A 24,494-nucleotide genomic window follows, 5' to 3' on the forward strand; every position below is an offset into this window, starting at 1 on the left:
CTCTTATGGCTAATTTTAGTATGAAACTGACACTGAGTTAATGCTTGTGGAACATAGATTCTGTCAGCAAGCTAGAAATATCGGGACTGCAGGTCTAATAAGTTACCCTAGTTCTGTGATTTGTGGAGTAGTCTAGTTAAGTGTAGACAGACTGATCAGCAGTTATCTCTATGCAGGGTCTGAGGATTACAGATTTATAACTAAAAGAAATTTTAGAGGTCATCTGCTCCAAGAACTTTTCTGAACAGGAGGAAGCTGAAGCCCAGAGAAGTGATGTGACATGCCCAAGGTCAAACTAGTTGTAAGTAGCACGTCCTAAATTTGAACCCACATCTTCAGATTCCAAGTTTAGTCCTTTTTCCATTGCACCACAATGGGTCACGAATTTTTTGGTCACAATATCTCCTGAAGATCATCTACTATGCCAGAAAGATTGTGATGTATTAGAGAAAGGAGAACCAACATTAAATGAAACCAGAGATGTTTAAAGTATTAAAGTCTATAATGTGGAAATATGTTTAACGTGATTGTACACGCATAACCTATATCAGACTGCTTGGTGTCTTGGGGAGGGGGAAGGAAAGGAAGTGAGGGGAAAAATTTGGAATTCAAAATCTTACAAAAATTAATGTTGAAAACTATATTTACATGTAATTGGAAAAAATAAAATACTATTAAGTTCAAAAATAAAGTGCTGGAGTCTAATATCAAGGTCAAAGGGCTATTCAGGAAATCTACACAAAATAGTTATTTTATTAAAATCACTTTAAAATACTGCATTGAATATTTTATGGTTAGAGAATGCTTTCCAAATATCTCTTTATATCATCACAATCAAGTATTCTTATCTTCATTTTACTGGAATGCAAAGTAAAGCTCTGGGTTCTGCCAAGGTCATATAGCCAGTAAGTAAGCCAAATCAGAACTACCTTCAACCTGATACTACTTAAACTTGGAATTATGTGACCTGGGTTGACTACAGTCAAAACCATTTTTTATTTTAAATTTGTTTTAGGAATGGATAAAAAAAAAAATGACCTAACAATCAGTTCCTTGAGGCAGGGAAATGCTTAACATGGAGAATGAGAATCTAGATAAGTGGTGTCAATCAGCACTGGTTACTGAGTGTAGCCTGAACAAGATTAAAATGTAATTGGGAAATATTTAACAAAATAATTAAAAATACAATGAAATATAGATAACATTATATTTTAAAACTAATTCAGAATGTGGCTCTCTGGGATCCTTATGTATAGATAAGTACCCTTCCCCCCTTCTCCTTTTAATGTGAATCTGACATCTGGATGACTCTCAGGAATGTAAATGAATTCTACAAGGGCCTAGGCCTAGATGGTTTGGTCTACTGCACATCTATTGCTCTAACTGGAATATTACTTGGGAACTATAAGGTAAAGAGGGAAGAAGGATGGGACTTAAGCATTCAGTCTCTTGTTATAAACGGGAAGAAGGCAATTTCAGAAGGACCTAGCCTGAGAAATAAAAAGAATCAAAAGATTTAGGCCTTGTAACTAGGAGACAGCAGCATGAGATTCAAGAAAAAGTGAGAAAATTAAAGAGGAAATGAGACCCAGTAACCAGTACACTTATTTGTAGGATCAAGATTAATGTCTACTGTTATCTTATCAGATTTTTTATGTGTGTATGTGTGTGTGTTTGGATGTACACTCTCATTAGGAAATGGGCTGGGTTTGAAGTCTAAGGGTTAAAATCCAATCTTTCCTACATACTGTCTATGAGGCCTTAGGCAAATTACTTTTGCAAGACTCAATTTTCTCATCTGTAAAATGGGGACAGGGAGAAGAGATTCAATCAGTCAACAAGAATTTCCTAAGCACCTAATATGTAGCAGGAATTGTGCTAGGTGCTGGGGATAAAAGTACCAAAAAAAATGAAACAATATCTATTCACAAGGAACTTACACTTAAGTCTCTACTCCCTTTAAAGATTAAATTCCTAAGGGGATTCTGGGAAGACAGCACAGTAGGTCAGAAAATTTGGGAGCTCTCAAGATTTTCCCCCACAAAAGACTTAAAATAGCACCTTAGGGTGAACAAAGCCTGAGTGGAAATAAATAAGAACAGGGGCATAACCAGGGTCCTCCAGGGACAATTTAAGAAGATCAGAAGAAAAATTTCAAGAGGACTTTTTTTTTGTCCTTATGAAGAGTAAACACCTCCATGCTAGGTTCCTTTTCAAAAGCAAGCAGCTAGCCCCTTAAACAACAAGCCTCAATCCCTGGGGTTAGTTGGTTTGAGAGGCTGCCTGGGACCCAGCCACCAGAACTTTTACCCCTGGGATAGTGAAGGTGAGTTTGGTGTCTCAGTCTGGGAAGATGGAGGAAACCTTGGTAAGATCCAGGGAACCTCTGCTGACCAGGAACCAGACCCAGTTGTGCTGAGAAGAGTGATGGGGCAAGAAAGAACCAGCACATGCTGAGTGAGTGCAGAACCAGTGGGGCAGAAAGCCCTTGGCTGTGGCCACTTACAGGAGGCTGGAGGTTTGGCTTTGGTTTCAGGCTTGAGGGAAGAACTGAAGATCTGGGGCAAGAGGCACCATTTCCCATACCCCAGGGCTAGAGGCGATTACAAATAATTAAGCTATTACCCCCCCCCCCCCAAAATGCACAGGAAAGGAGAAAGAATCCAACCATAGAAACCTATTATGGGAAGAGAGATGACCCGGCTTCATCCTCAGAGGAGGATACTGAAGTTAAGAAACCCCCAAATGATCACCTGCCCAAAAAGAATTCATGGAAGATCTTTAAAAAGACTTCAAAAATCAAATGATAAAGATAGAGGAAAAACTAAAAAAGAAAATAAGAATAATCCAAGAAAAACAACAAGGGTATGAAAGGAAAGTTAACCAATTAGAAAAGGAGATTCAGAATCTTAAGGAAGAAAATGACACTTTGAAAATTAGAATTGGGCAAAATGAAGCCAGTGAAATTATCAGGGATCAATAAATGATTAAGCAAAATATTAATAATGAAAAAATACAAGAGAAAGTGAAACATTTTATAAGAAAAACAACAGATTTGGAGGACAGATCAAGAAGGGAAAATTTAAAAATAAATGGACTCACTGAAAGTTATGATCAAAAAAAGAATCTTGATACACTAATACAAGAAATAATCCAAGAAAATTGTGCTGAAGCATTGGAACAAGGCGGGGAAAGCAGAAATGGAAAAAATCCCTCAATCACCACTTAAAAGAGATCCTATGAGGAAAACTCATAGGAATATCATAGTCAAATTCTGAAACCCCCATCTCAAGGAAAAAAATATTAAAAGCATCAAGATTAAAGCAATTTAAATATAATGGTGCCACAATTAGAATTACACAAGACGGGGACATGTAGGTGGTGCAGTGAATAAAGCACTGGCCCTATAACAATAAAGCAACAGAGACATTAACAGACCATAGGTCTTAGAACACAACATATCTAAGAGCAAATGAACTGGGACTCAAGCCAAAAATATACCATGCAAAGTTAAAATATTATTCTGAATGAAAAAAAAATTGACATTTGATAAACTCTCAAGACTTTGTTAAAAAAAAATCCTGAACTGAATAGAAGATTCTACATATAAGAACCAAGAGGTAGTGGGTAGAAGTAAAGTAGAGGAGGCAGAAGAGACAGGAAACAAGAGATATAATCACACATAAAAACAAAGGTCTGAAGTAGAACAGGTTTGGGAAAGTATATGTCTATATATGTATGTATGCATGTATATATGTATGTATGCATGTATATATGTATGTATATATCTATAGCTATAGAGAAACATATCTAGACTTTATTATAGCCTTCTGGGGGGTGTTGGGGAGAGGGGGAAAAAGAACAAAGTAAAAAAGTACACAGCAGAGAACAAAAGAAAACTCACAAGGAAGCAAAGAAAAGATGGAAAATTTTAAGTACTACAAGTATTATTTATCATACAGGCTTTCTTGAATTGAAAATCTATTGTTATATATTTTGAATCCTCTCTTATGTTCTGCAATGAACAAGACATGCTTTTTTTCCTAACTTTTTAAGTTCCAATATTTTAAGTTTATGATATGTTTTTGTTTCTTTATTCTGTATTTGTGCTCGGGCATTTGAGTCTAAAATAAAAATTTTGAAAAAAAATAAAATAAAATAATTGCAGACAATATAAAAAAATATTAAATTCCTTAAAAAAGTATTTTTTAATCAATATCCCCCCCCCCCCGCCAGGTTTCCTCTCCTCTCTTCATCCTCTAAACACTGGAGTTTGGCTTCCTACTGCATATTCAATTGATACTGTTCTCTCCAAAGTGAACACTCTCCAATGAACACTTAATTGCCAGATAGAATTCTCTTTCCTTCTTACCTCTACAGTTTTTGACACTTAAATTATTCTCTCCTCCTGGAGAGCCGGTTGTTAAACATTTATGAGCATGTCACTTAATAAAACCTATAGAATTTTATAGATGGAAAGAAGTTTTGAAATCAATTACTCTACTTTCCTCATTATAAAGATGAAGAATCCAAGTTGCAGAGAGGCTGACTTGCCCAAGATGACACAACCAATTAGTGGCAAAACTAGGCAGTCAACAATCACTTATTAAACATTTATGACTATGTACCAGGTCCTATGATAAGTGCTGGGGACACAAAAAGAGGCAAAAAATAGTCCTTGGTCTCAAGGAACTCCTTGTTTAATGCCAGGATTGTAATCTAAATATCCTAATTTCCCATTCTACTGAGTATCATAAGATTAAACTAAATTAAGTAATTATTTAAATTAAATACCATTAAGTTAAATATCAACTACATGCCAGGCAATCTATTAGGCCATGGTGACACAGAAATAAAAAAAAAAGCAGTCTTGACCTCGAGGAACTTTTAGGACCTTGGGGGAAATCAACAGGTAAACACATAAGTAAATATAACATATAAAAAATAAAGATGAACTAAATTTTCTAAAGCATTATATCTAACACCTAAAGTGATAAGGAAAGATCTCTGGAAGATGGGACTGAGCTGAGCCTTAGAGAAACCCAAGGATTATCTGAGCCAGCAGTGAGGAACAAAAGCATTCTAAGTACAGGGCCAGCTTGTGCAAAGGTACAAAAATGTTGTGTATAGGGAGCATCAAATAGGAAAGTCTGGCTGAACTCTACAGAGTGCATGAAAAGGAGGTGGCATGAATTCATTTAGAAAGACAAATTGAGGGGCGGCCAGGTAGCACAGTGAGTAAGAGCCCCGGCCCCAGAGTCAGGATAACCTGGGATCGAATCCAGGCTCAGACACGTAGCACGCACCCAGAAACACCTGGCCGTGTAACCTTGAGCAAGTTACTTAACCCCAATTGCTTAGGGTTGGCCAGGTGGTGCAGTGAGTAAGAGCACTGGCCCCAGAGTCGGGATTACCTGGGATCGAATCCGGGCTCAGATACTTAGCAACACACTCAGAAATAACTGGTGTTATTTCTTGTAACCTTGAGCAAGTCACTTAACCCCAATTGCTTAAAAAAAAAAAAAGACAAATTGAGCCAGATTATGAATGGCTTTAATTTAAAATGGCACTATAAGAGATAGAAAATGGCACATAAGAGCTAGAAAAGATCTTAAGGATAATTGAGTCCATCTTCCTCTATGGTGTGTGCCACTAAGAGTCTAATAAACAACTCATTAAAACTGTGGCAAAGATATGACTAAGCTGCACTAGCCAAAAGTGAGGTAGAACTACTGAGGCAGACAGGTGGTAATATGGGGTCATCTCACACTAATTAATGATTAGGCTCTAACTGGTAATGTGAGGGAGCTGACTTCTCTAACCTGATGTAACCCTGGCTCTGTTCAGGGTACTGCCACCAGGGATCAAAAGAGTGCCTCTGCTGATGGAATATGGAAGACACAGGAAGCTACATTCAATCACCATGAGGCCTTCCTCAACTGTTTTGTTTGAATGACTCTGAGTGACAGCAGATCAAATGGCCTGGTCCAGGACACCCTCAATTTACAAATGAGAGAAAAAAAACTCCAAGAGTAAGCAGGAGACTATAAATAAGAAGGAAAATAGAACCCAGGTCTCCTAACTAGAAATTCAGTGTTATTTTCAGGGAAGTTTACTACAAAGGCAAGATAAATGTGATGGAAATTGGACAAAAAAACACTAATAGCAAACATGAATACAATCTTAAATACTAAAGTAATTTATATTGCAACCTGCTGAAGGTGAGATACCACAGCCAAAGGAGAAGAGAATCATATTAGAATTTGAGTCTTAAAGGCAATGTGGACTTAGATTCTAATAAAATATTTTGTAGGAGTTTCTGACTCATTCCTTTCCTTTTTGATTTTCTGTAATTCAATCTGGGCAGTTTTCTATAACTAATGCATTATTACAAATGAATTTTTCTGTAGTGAGTTTGGTCCCATATTGTTCCAATATGACTTTTATTTTTACCAATGGTTGCTTCTCATTACTATTGCTTCTTACAGAGGCATTATGTTAAGGGTCAACAACCTTTCAAAAACTGAAGATATATTATCTTAATATCTGTCAGGTACTTGCTGAAATTGGGCAAGTGGACTCATGCAAATTCCAGTAATTAGAAATTCACTAGAACTAAGAAACCCCCTCTTGTTTTATTTTTCCAAATGCTTTATTAACTTCTGATTTACATCATTCATTCCTGCCAGATTTTGAGTTACAAATTTTCTCCACGTTTTTCCTCTACCCACCACCCCAAAATAGCAGTTCCATAGTATATCCCCTCCTCCAATCTGCTCTTTCCAATATTTTCTCCCATACCCCTTTCAACTTTTCCAGTGGATCTCTATGCCCCAGTGCCTGTATATTTTATGTCCCAATTACATGTAAAATAGTATTAATAACAATAATACATATATTTGAATATTTGATTTTAAAACTTTGAATTCCAGATTCATTCCCTTCCTCCCTTGTCACCCACCCTTACTGGGAAGATAAGCAGTTCAGTATAGGATGTACATGTTGGCTAATGCAAAACAATAACATAGTAGATATACTGTAAAAGACTGATTATATTTCCCTTCCTCCCATCCCACCTCCCACCAGTTTCGTTCTCTACTTTGATCCCTTCCTTTTCAAAAGTGGATGCTTCCAAATTCCCTCCCCCACAGCCTGCCCTCCCTTCCATCATCCCCTCTCTCATCCCCTTTCCCCCTACTCTCCTGGAGGGTGAGATACCCTGTTTAGTGTGTATTTCATTCCCTCCCCAAGCCAAATTCAATGGGAATAAGGTTGACCCATTTCCTTTTGCCTTCCTATTCTTCCCCTCCATTGTAACCATTTTCTCTTGACTCTTCTGTAGGAGATATTTTACCCCATTCTGTCTCTCCCCATCTCCTCTCATTATATTCCTCTCTCACCTCTTAATTTCACCTTTTAAGCATCATCCCTTCCTATTAAATTGGTCCTGTGCCCTCTATTTATACCTGTAAGTATATATTCACACATTTGCATATGTATTCATATGCCCATATACCCTCATATATAGACACATATATATTTCTATTCCCTTCAAATACTGAGAAAAGTTTCATAAGTTACAATTATTGTTTTTTCATGTAGGAATGTTAATAGTTCAACTTTGATAAGTTCCTTATGATTTCTTTTCCCTGTTTACCTTCTCATGGTTCTCTTGCTTCTTGTATCTGAATGTCAAATTTTCTGTTCAACTCTGGTTTTTTCACCAAGAATGCTTGAAAGTCCTCCATTCCACTGAATGGCCATATCTTCCCCTGAAACATGATACTCAGTTTTGCTGGGTAGGTGACTGTTGGTTTTAATCCCAGCTCCTTTGACCTCCGGAATATCATATTCCAAGCCCTTCGATCCCTCAGTGTAGAAGCTGCCTGGAGGTCACAGGGAACCACAAAATTTACTGAATGGTGCATGGAATGGAGGTGAGGACTTTAGATCTGTGCTTTAGGAAAATCACTTTGGTGGATGGAGGGTAGACTGCAGTGGGGAGAGACCAGAGGCAGGCAGACCCATCTGTAAGCTATTACAATAGTTCAGATGTGAGGTGATGAGAGCCTCCACCAAAATGGTGGCAGTTTTGTCAAAGGAGGAAACGGGTCTTATTCAAGAGATTGCAGAGGTAATATTGACAGGCCTTGGCAACAGCTTAAATGTGAGAGAAGGAAAAGGATAGATAGTGAGGAGTCCAGAAGGAAAGGTTTAGAAACTTTAGGGGAAAAGATAATGAGTTCTGTTTTGAACATACAGAGTTTAAGATGTCTATTGGACATCCAGTATGAGATGTCTGAAAGGCAGATGGAGATGGCAACTAAATTAGTTTTTTGTTTTTGCTTTTGGTTCCTTGAAGCCAGGCATATTGAGAAATACAATAAGACCAGAGGATTTAAAACTTAAATTAAACTTACTTCACCTAGTCCAACTCTTTCATTTTAGTGAAACAAGATGATTATAAAGGACTGAAGAGAAGCAAATTGGAGGCAAGAGATAATGACCCTAAAGGACAATGGTTCAATAGAGTTTCCAAGAAAAAAATCTTTTTGATAAAACGTTGGTGAAATGGAATCTGAACATGGTTCAGTCTAGCATAAATTGACCAACAGAAACGATGCAAATTACAAGAGCCTTCCTGCTCTACCATCCCATGGTTCTTATGTTCCAAAAGAAAAAAAATGGCTAATATAGAAAAGGACTTTACTCTTTCAGAGGATCCCTGCAGGCCACATATTGACGTAGAAAACCATAAATTCACATTATATATGTTGTATTTTTATTTATCCTGTTAAACATATCCAAATGACTTTTAATCTGGTTCCAGGAGAGCAAAGTAGACTGGATCCCAAGGAACATTCTAGGATATAAGAGGATGACAGGGTTAAGGGGAATGTGATGAGTACAAATTTCAGGATAAAGTTATACTGTGTTACATGATAGTGCCCCCCAAATGGTTTGCTTGATGGTCAATACATATTATGAATTGATAAAACAGAGTTGCCAGACTATTAGTTGTATTCTGAGGAAGACAACTTCTCATTAAGCACCAATTTGAAGAGCTTCATCTATTTCCTAAACCTTGTCTACACTGACTCCTGTACAGCAGAGGTGAAAAATGCATACTCATTTAAACTGGTAAATAAAACCATAAATCACTTTAATTCTATGCCATCATTAGGTTAAATGCCTGGAGAAACTCTCTGGGGAGGTAAGGAAGGAGGAAGCAGAAAGGATAAGAAGGGGTGAATGGGAATTTGCAGCTTACTAGAAAAGAAAATCACACTAAAAAGAGAACATACCATCATCTAAATTCATTGCTTGATTACTTTTCTAATTCATGTATACAGGGAACAGTGACAGTCAGCTGAAGCTTTTACTAATTTTATGTATGTTAACTCTCAATGAACAAGTGAAAGCATTCATTTTTGTCTAGAAGAACATATATATGTACGTTTGCATGTGTGTGTATATATACATATACACACACATATATATCATTTTTTGGTGGGGGAGGGGGATGAGGGTGTATGTGTAATATCTTCCTATCTGTAGATATGTTGATAGATAATTATACACATATATTTCTTTGTTTTCTTTTCTCCTAAAAAAGCAATACAAATAAATGCCCTGGGAAGGTTCATTAAAAAAAAAAACCTAGGGTGCAAGCAACTATTCTGTTTCTGTTGTAGTAGCTCCTTTATCTAAATGACAAGTATAACAAACAGGCTGATCAGCATTTTTATCCAACCTTGGCTCTTAGGGCATTTTGTCATATGCTGTATAAAGCTGAAATGGTTTGGCACTTATCTTCACATACTCTAGATTTTATTTAATATTGCCAGGGGAAAAAAATTCCATCAGAGCCACTGAGGCTTTCAGAGCTAACAAATGCATACTTTTATTTTCAAATAACAGAACAGTTTTAAATCTCTTGCAAACACTGTCTCTCTCAAGTGGTCTTAAATGTGTATGCACTGTAACATTTCATTTTAGTATCTAGAGAATAAGAAAGGTACTCCATTTTAATTATTTTGCCTTCTAGATTCTAAATCATCTCAAATACTCATTTTGGACTTAGCATTAAGATCTTTCTGGTTCTGTGTCACCCAGTTGTAGCAAGTGACATATAATTTTACTTCGTATTTTATCTGAATTTGCTAAATTCATGTAAATTGGTAAATATAAGCTAAACAATGCTTTAATTACATGCCTTTATGGGGCTAAATGTTAGACTAGGAGCAAGCACTGAAAAGGCTTTTTAATGGTAAAGAACAAATGAATGTTTTCCAAGCAATTGTGAAAATGATAAGCCATGAATAGGCAAAGAGTGTTCATATACAAAAATCTGGTCATTTGCTAAGAAGCCTATCTGTCTCTTTGTGGACCATATCCAAATTCAGAGAACTAATTAAGGTCATTCAGATTCTACCAACCTGTCAATCTACTTTGAAATATACCACTACCTCTGACTTTGCATGAAGATAAATAATACAAAACCCATTAGAAACTACTTACAAGCAACTTAGATTTTGAAAAGCAAAGAAATGTGGAAGAACTAGTCCCCACTTGGGAAAACATTTTCTTTTTAAATTCAGCTTAACACAAGTTATAGTTAATAGTAGTAAAGTTACCAATAATACATGCATGATAGGCAACAAAATACCAATAATAAAAGTAATGTCATAAATGACAAAATAAGAGAAAGAGATTAAACATTTGGTGGTTAAGAATAAAGATGATAATTTATTTAGGTGATTATTTGGTTTTTTTTAATATGGATTTATGTGTTTATATGATGGAGGTGGTATATTATGGTCCTTCAAGGGATCAGGCAGATATATAACTATATCTATAAATAGATAAAATATATATATGTCAGTAACTTAGGAACTCAAACAGAATTTTCTCAGGTTAAGTTAATTTTGAAAATGATTTATAATTTTGGGACAATTTGTACCTAGTATAAATCCCCCAAACCAGCAGATGCTCAATAAATACTATCTTTCCAATTTTTTTTTCATTTTCTTCCCTGTGGAATCAACCAAGAATTAACATGGGCTTTTAAGGATAAAAATTTTTAACATGAAGACCAAAATCATAAATTTGGAAGTATAAAGTGCTAGGCAAAAATGTGTTAGCACATAGCCTGAACTACTTTTCAAATTAATGCAAAAGGTTTAGGTAATGATCATCAAAATCCATTTGAAATGATCTGTCTTGTACTTTGTCTTCTTGTTAAATCTTTCTAAAATATGGGGGAAAAAATTCTGAATGCCTAGACTGATTATGCTCTGATCACACAAAAATAACCAAAAGATAAAACTAGAGTACACAAGGCAACATATATACTTAGTTATATTTACAGGTTAGCACAGTACCTGCAGCACTTAGCATAGTGCCTGGCACAAAGAAGATATCAAATATTTACTGATTGGAGGTTCTTGACTTTCATGGACAATTTGAGGGAAAGTTAAGAGGAACATAGTGTAAAGTACACACGTACACTAAAAAGTACAGACACGCACCAAATTGTGAAGTTAGGTTTTGGAGAAGGAAAGAATTCACTTAAGCCCAACTCTCTACAAGACTCTACAAACAAGAAGGAGGTTGTAGAAGCGCTTTGTCCATTTATACTCAAGGGGAATTTGTTCTAATTCCCTGATACGAACCCCCTGAAAGCCCACTAAATCTCATCTATCAGTTCTTTCTGTACAAGACCTTTTTTGACCATTCATAGTATAAAAAAAAAACTGTCATCATTTAAATGCTATTCTACATCATGATATTCCTATTTTGATTTACTTTTTCAATGGAAACAGAAATATTTATTAAATAGAATCTTTTGCTGTCATTAAATCATTTTTCAGTCATGTCTAACTCTTTATAACTCCATTTAAGGTTTTCTTGGCAAAGACAATGACATGCTTTGCCATTTCCTTTCCCAGTTCATTTTACAGATGACAAAACCAAGGTAAACAGGATTAAGTAACTTGTCCAGGGTCACAGAGCTACTAAGTGTCTGAGGCTGGATGGAGGAAGAGACTTCCTAACTCCAGGCCTGGCACTCTATCCACTACACCACCTAGCTGGCCTCAAATAAATTCTAATCACCCCTAACTGAGCTCTGACTGATAGCAAACAGCAGTCTTTAGGTTCAACAAAGAAATCAAATGCAGAGATGCAGAGGTAGGCCCAGAAGGCGCGGGCAGTAAAGGCAGAGTCAGGCCCAGAAGGGGCATGATCAACTCAGGGGGCAAGTCTTCCCACCAATCACAGGGGCCACTACCAGGCCTATCACCAAAGGGCTGGGACTGGAAAGAGCAAGGTAAGAAGCTAATCCAGGGGCCCCTGTCATGGACAGCAAATACTCCTGGGGCTAATACTTCATAGCCCAGAAATTAAAAAAAAAAAGCTAATTATAGACCAAACTCCCTCATGAATATAGATGCAAAAATTCTAAATAAAATACTAGCAAAAAGACTACAGCAACTTATCTCAAGAAAAATACATTTTGAACAGGTAGGATTTATTCCAGGAATTCCAGGATGGTTTAATATAAGGAAAACCATCAGTATAATTGATCATATCAACAATAAAACTAGCAGAAACCACATGATCATCTCAATAAGATGCAGAAAAGGCTTTTGACAAAATACAACATCCATTCCTATTAAAACATTAGAAAGTATAGGATTAAATGGAGCCTTCCTTAAAAGAATAGGTAGCATCTATTTAAAGCCATCAACAAGTATTATATGTAATGGGGAAAAGCTAGAAGCATTTCCCATAATATCAGGGGTGAAACAAGGGTTTCCACTATCACCCCTTTTATTCAATCTGGTCCTAAAAATGTTAGCAGTAGCAATTAGAGAAGAAAAAGAAATCAAATTAGGCAAAGAAGAGACCGAGCTACCACTCTCTGCAGATGATATGATGATATACTTAGAGAATCAAGTAAAAAACTACTTGAGACAATAAAGAAATTTGGCAAAGTTGCAGGATATAAAATAAACCCACACAAATCCTCGGCATTCCTATATATATTTCCAATGAAATTCAACAGCAAGAGATAGAAAGAGAAATCCCATTTAAAGTTACTGTAGACATTATAAAATATATGGGAATCTACCTGCTAAAACAAACCCAGGACCTCTACGACCACAACTACAAAACACTTTTCACACAAATAAAGTCACATCTAACTAATTGGAAAAATATCAATTGCTCTTGGCTGGGTCGAGCTAATATAATAAAAATGACCACTTTACCTAAATTAACTTATATATTTAGTGCCATACCAATTAATTTACCAAAAAAACTACTTCATAGAGCTAGAAAAAATAGTAACAAAATTCATTTGGAAGAATAAACGGTCCAGAATATCAAGGGAATTAATGAAAAGAAATGCTAGGGAAAGTGGACTAGCTATGCCAGATTTCAGTCTGTATTATAAAGCTGCAGTCATCAAAACTACTTGGTACTGGCTGAGGAACAGAGGAGTGGATCAATGGAATAGATTAGGCACACGAGATTCAGAAATCAACGACTATAGTAATCTATTGTTTGAGAAACCCCAAGACCCTGGTTTTGGGGATTAAAAACTCACTATTTGACAAAAACTGCTGGGAAAACTGGAATATAGTATGGCAGAAACTGGGCATAGACCACTATCTAACACCATATACCAAAATCAAGTCTAAATTGGTGCATGATCTAGGTATAAAGGTTGATACTATAAGCAGTCTTGTAAAACAAGGAATAGTTTACCTGTCAGACCTGTGGAGAGGCTAAGACTTTATGACTAAACAAGAATTAGAGAACATTATAAAATGTAAAATGGATAATTTTGACTACATGAAATTGAAAAGCTTCTATACAAACAAAGCCAATGTAACCAAGATTAAGAGGGAGGTGGGAAACTGGGAAAGAATCTTTACAACCTATGTCTATGACAAAGGACTCATTTCTAAAATGTACAGAGAACTGAGTCAAATTTATAAGAATACAAGTCATTCCGCAATTGATAAATGGTCAAAGGATATGAACAGGCAATTTTCAGAGAAAGAAATTAAAGATATCTATAAGCACATGAAGACACTACTGATTAGAGAAATGCAAATCAAAACAACTCTGAGGTACCACATCTCACCAGTCAGATTGGCTAAGGAAAATGACAAATGCTGGAGAGGATGTGGGCAAATTGGAACACTAATGCATTGCTGGTGGAGTTGTGAACTGATCCAACCATTCTGGAGAGCAATCTGGAATTATGCCCAAAGGGCTATAAATACTTTCATATCCTTTCACCCAGCAATACCACTCCTAGGGTTATATTCCAGAGAGATCATAGAATTGGGAGGAAGACCCATATGTACAAAAATGTTCATAGCAGCTCTTTTTGTGGTGGCAAAGAATTGGAAATTAAGTGGGTGCCCATCAATTGGGGAATGGCTGAACAAGTTGTGGTATATGCATGTTATGGAATACTATTGTGCTATAAGAAACGAGGAGCAGATGGTCTTCATATTTACCTGGAGAGGCTTATACAAACTGATGCTGATTGAGAAGATTAGAACCAAGAGAAATTTGCACACAATTACAGACACAACGTATGTGTGATGACCAACTTTGATAGACTGGACTCTTCTCAGCAATGCAGTGATATAAGTCAATCCCAAAAGACTCATGATTGAGAGAAATATGTGCATCCAGAGAAAGAATTAGAAAGAACTTAGTTTATATCCGGGTGAAAGCAAAGTACCTGATCTTTTTCCTTCTCTTGTTTGGTTTTATGTCTTCTTTACCATTTCTCATTCCATCTGATACAATCTGTCTTTATAGCCTGACTAATGTATAATGTAAAAGTATTTACAGATCATATACTTGACTATATGCCGCCATGGGGGTGAGGGAACAGAGGGGGACAAAATGTGAAACTCAAGGAATTGTGGAATTGAATCCTGTGATTACTTAAAAAAATTTTAAGAAAAATTATTAAAAGAAAAAGAAATTAAATGCAAACTACAGAAGAGGAAATATATGAAAGGCTAAAAAGTTATTTTTGCTCCGAACAGTAGAACATGGAAACATTATATTAATTGAAAAGTACACCGCATATATAACAAAAATGTTCAAGTCAATGTGATATACTGAATTTACTCAAATGGATTTATGAACTCATTAATATGGATGTTCTTTCTAGTGACAGAGACCACAAGCTGTCATTCCTGACCATCTTGTACAAATTTTGTCTAAGTCCTCACCACAGGGGATAAACCCAACATACTGAAAGTCTTCCTTGATTCCTCCTGGCATCACAGTAATACCAATAACACACATAGGCTGTTCATCTGTCCTTTACCTATAAGTAGCTGTAATGGGAATGTAAATTTTTAAGATCTTCCCTGCCCCTAGGCTAAAGTGCACCTGGAGCCTGGGGTGGAAAGCTTGTTTTTCAGTAGATACTTCTTGATTGGCCAGTGGGTCCAGAAGGTTGTTACATTCTCTGAGCCAGGAGAAGGCTATATAAGCCCTGATGTGTAGCTTTGTTTTGGGGCTCACTTTGAGAAGTGTTCTGTGATTTGATCAGATGAAACTATGGGAAGCCGTTGTCCAGAGCCCCCCAGCTTTGAAACCCCGATGTTGTTTGGTATGGATGTAATGGTTGGACAGTTTGGAAATCTGTCTACTTAATCTGTTTCTGTCTTGATAATTCTGTCTGTATATTCTGAAGTTCGGGGTGCTGACCTTTTCCCCCTGAACTAGGTAAACGATACATATTTGACTGATTAAAGTAAGCTTGTTAACCCATTTTGAGTTGCTTTCCTTTATCAAAGCAGAACCAAGAACCTGTGTTGGCAGACACCGTGGGGATGCTGGGGTGCTTGCTGCTACAGTAGACCATTATCTTTTTCCATCATACATCTGTCATGACATCTTACATGTTCTTCAAAGTTCCTCAGGTGACTTAGGTTAGAATCCTGGCTATACCACAGCGGGAGCTCAAATCACCAAACCTCTCTGAGACTGAGTCTCCTTATCTATAAATTAGGATTTAGACCAGATGATATCTGAGGTCACTTCTAATTGTACATCTTTGATTCTTTGTTGCAATCTGTTCACATAGGTAGGTACTTAATAAATGCTTGCTGGCTTGCTAACACTGTTAGTCAATGACCACTGGGTGACAATAAATTTCAATTTTGTATGGCCATTGTGTTCAATGTCTCAGTCATACAATACCAGAAGGTTACTAGGATTAAAATGATGAGCTTTTGTTTCTGGGAGAAGTAAAAGAGCTGTGAAATTTTCTGAAAGCAATCGAGGCCACTATCCTTTTATTCAGGACCTTGTTTTTTGATTACTATCTGTCATGGATATACATAGATAAGGTCTATAGATTATCTAGCCAAATACATGTCATAATATAGCAAATTTGTTAGAAAATTCTCATATCTATTTCAGAAATTTTCTAGGGATCAACATGGAGTTTATTGTTCTGTAGTGCTTACAAATTATTCTTTCCCCCTTTTAAAAACCTCAATAGTAGCCTTATCTAGTGAAAAGAACACTGAACACAGAGGTAGGATATACTGAGATTTGAAACGACAGTCCAATGTTTACTGGTTATCTTTGGTCATACCACAGAACCACTCAGTTCTCTTGGAAAAGCAAGCACATCATAGGTTCTCAATAAATTAATGAATCATGGACAATACATTTTTAAAAATTCAAATAGTCTATTCAGGGTTTTAGAAATTTAAATAAAATACGTTATTGCTAACCTTACTGTAAATTGATACTACATATGTATACAAAACAATTTAAAATATTACAAGGAATGAGAAAACTATGTTGTTACCTCTATGTAGCAGAAGTAAAGAATTAAGTAGGTTTCTGAAAATGTCCTACTAAAATTAATATATAGTATACTAAATATTACATACATACAAATCTGAGAATCAAACCTGTGGTTTCCTAAGATGAAAAGATAATCAGAAGATTTTTCAAATACTCTCAAATAATTTTTATGTAAATACTCTGCCAGGGTAGCTCCTCTATCCCTCTTTAATCCAATTAATCAAGTGTAGACAAAAAATATACCAAGAAAAAGGTTCACATTCTGGTATGAAAATAGGAAGATTATGCAAATTAAAGAAAATAATATTTTTAAGTAGTAAGTAGTGCTCACTTCTAACCATAATCAGACTAGGTAGATAATAAACACTTAGGTTTCAGGAGGATTACTGACTGGCAGTGAGCTGCTGGTATATGTCAGGATTATTCATCAGACTGACAGTAATATTAACCACAATCCATTTTAGTTGCTTCAGTTTATCATTTTCTGACTAATGTTAAAAAACAATGTCATTAAAGGCTGTTTAAATTAAGTTTGGGGTTAACTTATGTTTTACAGTGTTTAAAAACTGATATTACTAACAGAAAAAACAAATTTATTTATATATCAAAAGGACTAACTCTTAACAGATGTAAATATTTTTTAAAGTTCTTATAGGCTCCCAAATAGATTTTCTATATAGGTATGGCAATAATAAAAACAAAATCAAAATTTTCTAATAATCTACCATATGTACCACATAAGTTTATTTCATGTATGTGTGTATACATACATACATACATATATATTAAAAACCTTCAGGTTTGTTGATCAGGAGACTTAGTGTTAAGTTTGGATAAAGAGGAAGCTATTTGCAAAGTTTAATTGGATACACAACACTGTGCCAATAGTAACTTAGAAATAGAAAATTTTCACTCACTGACCATTTCAAACTCAGGTTTATACCAAATAAATTTTGGTTTATTTCACAGGGATCCATTCTTGGATCCATTTATATTTCTTTTATATCTAAGCAGGAAAAAAACACCCAATGTCAACATGTAAAATACAAAGCTTAAATTATTTTCAGAAAACTTTGTCAGAAAAAACTCACAAAGAAACAAATTAGTAACCTATGGTAAAATTTTATATCTCTTTGAATTTGTACCTAATTACTTTAGGATCCATTTTATATTGTGATCTTATGGTACCTTCCACTAAGATAATTTAATACAAAGGTATTAAAGGTATCATTCTATATTTTGCATTTACAAGCAAGATAGAAAATTCAAAGTCAAACCTATATCAACTAGCATAGGTACAAGCAGTTACTGAACATTTAAAAAATGTTTCTTTAGCCAGTGACATCTAGATGTTATACTGATTTCTGTTGTATCTGCTAAAGAGCACATGAAAAGGACTGGCATTCATCAGAAACAGTACTTAAAATTTAAGAGATAAAGAAGTGTTGTCTGATCAACCACAGTTAAAAGCCAGTAGTGAATTCTAAGACAAGATGCATGTTGGACTTACATTAAAAGTGTGTGTAACAGAGAATGTACTTACTCATTAAGATGCACACTTATTTTAGAAAGGAATAGGTAGAAAAATAAATGAATTTTTTTAAAGGAATGAATGCCAAAATAAACCACTGACAAAGTAGAAGCTTATTAAAGTATAATCAGGCATAATACAATCTTGGTCATTCAGATCTGTTAAGATGTCCTATTTAGAATATATCAAGTCAATAGAAGTTGCAAGTTAGATACAAATAGTCACTGGTATACATTTTGGCACTGGTATACATAAACAAATGAGTACACAGTCTTTGGGACTTGAGTCAGAATTTAAAACCTAGTTTTTAAAGAAATGCCAGTAGCATAATTCCCCAACATTCTTACACTAGAAGATAAGGATGAAGAGATCATAGGAAAGTCTTATTTTACAGAAGCTCCATCTTTCTTTGTAATCTATGATTATATTCACTTGGCAATGTTATTCACATAGTAGGTAATCTGTTTTCATATTGTGATTAAGCAGACATAGGTAAATTACATAATTGGAAGAATAAATGAGATAACACGGTGAGAGTAATGGATAAATTTGTGTCATTCCAAACTCAAAGATGAGGTACACCTGGAATCTCACCAAAAAGAATGCCAGGTGTGATTTTATCATAAGGAGTGGAGGATACACAGCTTCCTAATTTCTCTTCCTACATTTTAATAACATTAAATCAAATAAACACCAAAAGCCACAGGTACAAAATACTTAAAACAATGACTCAGAGAAATTCAGTCCTATACGACTGGGACTGGAAAAATAGAGAATTAAGCAGAATTCAAGTTCAAGTTTTCATTAATAATAATTTCATTTATAATTAATAGTTACTATTTATATAGCACTTTGAAGTTTGCCAAGTACTTTACACAGCTTACCACATTTGATGCTCACAACAACCTTGTAACATAGGTGCTATTATTGTTATACCCATTTGTAAACCTATGCATCCAACCCTAGGTTCACATAGCTACTAAGTGTCTGAGGTGGTATTTGAATTTAGGCCTTCTTGACTCCAAGTCTAGCATTCTTCTACTATATTAACTAGCTACTCAACCATTACCAATCTGTGGTTTGACCTTAGATAACTATATTATTTTCTATTTAGCATCTTCTGCCAGTAAGATGTTCATTTAATAGAACAGAAGTAGTGTAAGGATTTATATGGTACTGATCACTTTAAAAGCCTTTTCATATCTGCTCTATCATTTGATCAAAGGGATCATGATCTACCCTGGAAATACATAGGGTAAATTATCATTATTGTTATTTCACTGACAAATAAACTGAGGTTCAATATTAATCTCAAGATCAAAAAGCAAGTAAATGCAGAGTTCAGTCTTCTTTTTGATTTTGTCATATTACCTTTGTAATATGACAATTTTTTATTGTAATATGACAATAATTTGTCAAATAATTATTAATCTAAGTGTTAAAAATACATAGATACAAATATACAGACATATCTTATGTCTATCTCAAATTTAGATATAAGAAAGATATATAGACATACCTGAGAAACTATGCAATGGACGAAATGGTGCAATGGATAGAGTGCTGGACCTGAAGTCAGGAAGACTCATCTTCCTGAGTTCAAATTTGCTCTCATACACTTACTGGCTATGTGACCCTGGGTAACTCACTTGACCCTGTCTACCTCAATTCCTCGTCTGTAAAAATGATCTGGAGAAGGAAATGGCAAACTACTTCAGTATATTTGCCAGAAAAACCCCAAACGGTGTCACAAAGAGATGGACATGACTAAAACAACTCAAAAACAAACAACAAATGCACATGCCTATCTTATATTTATATAGTTACCATTTAGATGTATATATGTATACATATAGCTACATACCTATAACTTATGTCTGTAGATAAATCTATCTCATTTATATAGACAGATCTATACCTATTTAGCTATAAGATAGATATTCCTGTATCTATTATATATGTGTGTATGTATATTTATTTATTTATTTAAGATAAAAGATATAAATCTTAGGAATGAAAAGTCACCTTGGACAAATCCCTGAAGTTGCTTGGCAATGTAAGATCCAGCTCTTCTGATTCATAGTTAGTTAGCACCCAGGGGAATACAGGATACTGATTTAAATCATTGTAAGTACGTCCTGGTAGAAGAAAAGAAAACTATTTAGAAAGGCACAGGGGAGACAGAGAATCCATAGCACTGTTGGCTAGCCGCCCTCCCCTCCTACAGATCTTACTACACATCCTGAAGGACTTTAACACCCATCACTTTTCTTTTTCCCCAAGTTTCAGTCACTGGGACAAGTGATTTAACTTCTCCAGAGCTTCAGTTTCCTCAAACGTCAATTAGAGAATTAGACTCCAGCTCTTCTTCACCGCACAAAGGTGCAGGATGCAGGCCGCCTACAGGGCCAAAGGTGCTTGGTGGAAGGGCCGCCCTGGCTACATTGTTACTGCTTGGAAGATATGAACTGTTAAAACCCATTTGCCATAGGAACAGGCAGGTGCTGAGGTTTTGGAAGGCCTTGGAAAACTGAAAGCTAATACACGGTTTTGCAGTTATCAGGTAGGAAAAATACAAGCTGGGATGATATGATTCTGAGACACCTCCAAAAAACTTTAATCCACTGCTGTATAATTCACAAGGTGTGACCATTACATGAGACTAGTTTTTATTGTCTGACTTGTGGAAGGAGAGAAGTGGAACATGATTCACTTGGCAGGAGAATTAGACTCCAAAGTCTCTAAATTCTTTTCTAACTCTAAAATTATGTGATTTTATGATGAGGACACATTTCATACTTAATATCAATACTAATCTTAAGAAAATGATAACAAATAGACCTTTCAAATATGTTATGGTTTATATTAAAAAAAAGGCTATTCAATTCATTAACTAAATAAAACAATTAAAGCTTTTAAATCATTCCAATTATGATTCAAGTTAATAAACTCCTGTGTTACATTATTCGAAACCAAACTACTTCACTGATTGAGTCTAAATAGCTTCCCCCAAAAAACACTGCACAACCCCATTTTTCTCCCTCTTTAGAGAAAGTTGCTCTATGCCTATATACACTGAAATACAAACTTAGAATTATAAAAATTTCCAAAGGGGAAAATGATCTTGGAAATCATCCAGAGCAACACCTTATAAATGAGAAACCTGAGGCCAATATACAGCCATGATTAACCAGACTAATTAGTGGCACAGACATGACTAGATATGATTCACTATATGGGTCATGTGAACATAGACTTCTCGTTTACTTTGATGTATCTAACTTTGAATCTGATCATTACAGTTTATTAGGTTTAGGAACTGTTATTCAGTAGTGGACGGGGTTGTTAACACATAGGAGGATCCCATGATGTTCATGAGTGATACTGATGCTGAAATACTTCTATTACATAGGGGTAATACAAACAATTTTGTGACTACATACATTTTAACGATGATTTTTCAACCCCCTTTTCCAACAAATGCTTTATCAGAAAAATTAGCAAGGAAGAAAATTAACTTGTCCTTGTTTCATCTTTTATTTTTCCTTCTTATCATCTATTACAAAAGGTAATAATGGATGAATTGGACAAAAGAAAAGCAGGCAGAGGAAGGAAGAAGAGAGGCAAATGTTCTGACCAATTCATAATGGATAATTAATCCTGAAAAAATCAGAAATTAATGTATATGAATATGCCATGTACACAAAAGGTTCTTAATATATTCCTGGAAAAATTCTTAAAGCTTAAAACAGTGTATTCTATAAAAAATATTTAATATCTGTTTCCCTAAGATGCCTATTTTATTTAATCAACAAATTTCTTTAGCAATACTGTAAAGAAACAATTAAGATCATGTTTGTCTTTTGGGAAATCTGCCACAACTGCTTAAATAAGAAAGCAATTTCTGCCTATCAAGGACTACACTAGATGATTCTGAATGTCCCCAGTTAATTCCCGGCCCTTGGATATATAGCTACTCTAATCTTTATAAGTTTTACACATAATGGAATATACTATATACATTCTTTTCATCAACACCATTTGCAGTTTAACCCATTAATTCTTTTTTTCTACTTTTGTTCTCCATCTTTCTGTTCTGTTATCACTTTTGTTTTTAATTTTAATATTGTTTTCAGTTTTATTTATAAAACATCAAACATTTCTAAATATATCCCTTCCCCTACCCAAAGAACCATCCATTATGTAAAATAAAAAAAAGAAAAACAAAGCAATTCAGCAAAACAGAACCAACTCATCACCACATCTGTAAACACATGCAGTATTCCATACTCATGGTGAGGGATCAAAGTATCACAGTGGATTGAGTGCCAGACTTCTCAGAAAGATAGGAGTCCAAATCTAGTCTATTAACTGTGGGACCTACATCAAGTCATTGAACCCTGCTCTGCCTCAGTTTCTTAATATATAAAATGGTGATGCCAGCAGCTAGCTCAAAGGGTTGTTGCAGGGATCAAATTAAATAATAAATGGAAAAGGCTTGGAAAAGCTTAAATCACTATATAAATTGGAGTCATTATTACCCCTATTTTATTCAAGGCAGGTGGGAAAGAAAAGTTCTTTATTTCCCCATTCTAATACAGGTTCAACCTTGTTCAAAATAATTCAAAAAGTGCTTTTTTTTGTTATGTGCACAATATTGTAGACATTGTGTATAGCGTCTTCCTGTTTCTATTTCACTCTGTCATGTACTTCTCTGATTTCTTTGTATTCATTGCTTCTTAAAGTACATTATTATTCTGTTGTTCTTATAATATGTTATTTCTTTATAGTATGTTATTATTCATATACTATCATTTACTTGGTTATTCCCCAAATAATAGGCAATACTTTATTTTCAGCTTTTTACTACTAAAAATTGCTGCTAGAAATACCTCAGTGTACATGGAACCTTTCTTTCTCTGCTTGTGCTTGTGGTATGGGCTGAGCAGTGATATATCTCTCAAAAGGTATAGACTTTTTTTTATTACTTTGTAGGGATAATTTCCCAATTGTTTTTCAGAATAACAGGATCAATTCACAACCCTATCATCACCATATTTGGGCCTATCTTTCCATAGTCTGTCCAACACTGACTATTTTCATCTTTTGTTATATTAGTGGAGGTGAAGGGAAACCTTTTGTTTTGCACTTCTCTTATTATTAGTTATATGTGGTTGCTAATAGTTTTCATTTCTTTTGAAGACCAGTTTTGCTCATATCCTTCCATCCCTTATTCACTAGGAAGGAAATGGCTCTTGGTGTTTTTCATAAATACATACACATACATACATATATATGTATTAATTTTCTAGATATCTTAAATATCAGACACTTAGCAGAAAATAGGATATTCAAAGATTTTTCTCCCAGTCAAATGTCACTTAACTTTGGTGCACTGATCTTGTTCAAATGAGTTCATTTATTTATTTATTTGTGTGTGTTTGTAAACCTTAAAGAGATATAAAAATGCTATTATTTTATTTTTGCTGTTATTGTTGTTCTTGTTCTCAGAATTGCTTTTCAGTGTTTAAAAATTATCTATTTTCCTTTGTGATCTCCATGCCTCTTTAGTTTTAAGATTTTTTCCCCCAATCGTAAATAATAAAAAGATACTCTAGCTTTTTCTTACAATTTTTCTCTCTGAAACATTAATCTACTTTGAGCTTACTGTCATTTCTTATATAAGATAATGATTTAAGCCTAATTTCTGCCAAACTGCTTTCCCATTTCCCTAGAAGTTCTTGTTAAATACAGAGTTCTACCTCACTTGACTATAGCAAATACTGGGGTATGGGAGTTTAATAGTTTCTGATGCTTATTTATCTAGTCCAGTCCACTAATCTACTTTTTCTGTATTTAAACCAATACCAAATTGTTTGGTGATTATTGTTCTAGTATAACTTGAGGTAAGGAAGAGTTATCCCCTTTTCATTCCTACTTATTTTCATTATTTCCTTTGAGATTCTAGATCTTCTGTTCCTCCAAATGGATTTTGATATCATATCATGTAGCTCTATCAGTACTCCCTTTATAGTTTCATTTTTATACCATAAAACCTGTAAGTTAATTTAGGTATTATTAGTATTTTCCTTGATGT

At 34.9% G+C, this 24,494-nt stretch overlaps 1 protein-coding gene across 2 annotated transcripts in view; it reads right to left on the reverse strand.

The window, feature by feature from the left end:
* The window catches only part of LRBA (LPS responsive beige-like anchor protein), a 737,508-nt gene that overhangs the window by 203,605 nt on the left and 509,409 nt on the right, over positions 1 to 24,494 (reverse strand). For both annotated transcript variants that reach the window (XM_069105500.1, XM_069105498.1), the window contains exon 31: positions 20,423 to 20,535. In XM_069105500.1, the coding sequence (XP_068961601.1) occupies positions 20,423 to 20,535 (113 nt within the window). The remainder of the gene's footprint in view (positions 1 to 20,422; positions 20,536 to 24,494) is intronic.

This window comes from Petaurus breviceps, unplaced genomic scaffold (genome assembly GCF_028583685.1).
Source record: "Petaurus breviceps papuanus isolate PSGF00001 unplaced genomic scaffold, PetGlider_PUasm1.0 76, whole genome shotgun sequence".
NCBI lineage: Eukaryota > Metazoa > Chordata > Mammalia > Diprotodontia > Petauridae > Petaurus > Petaurus breviceps.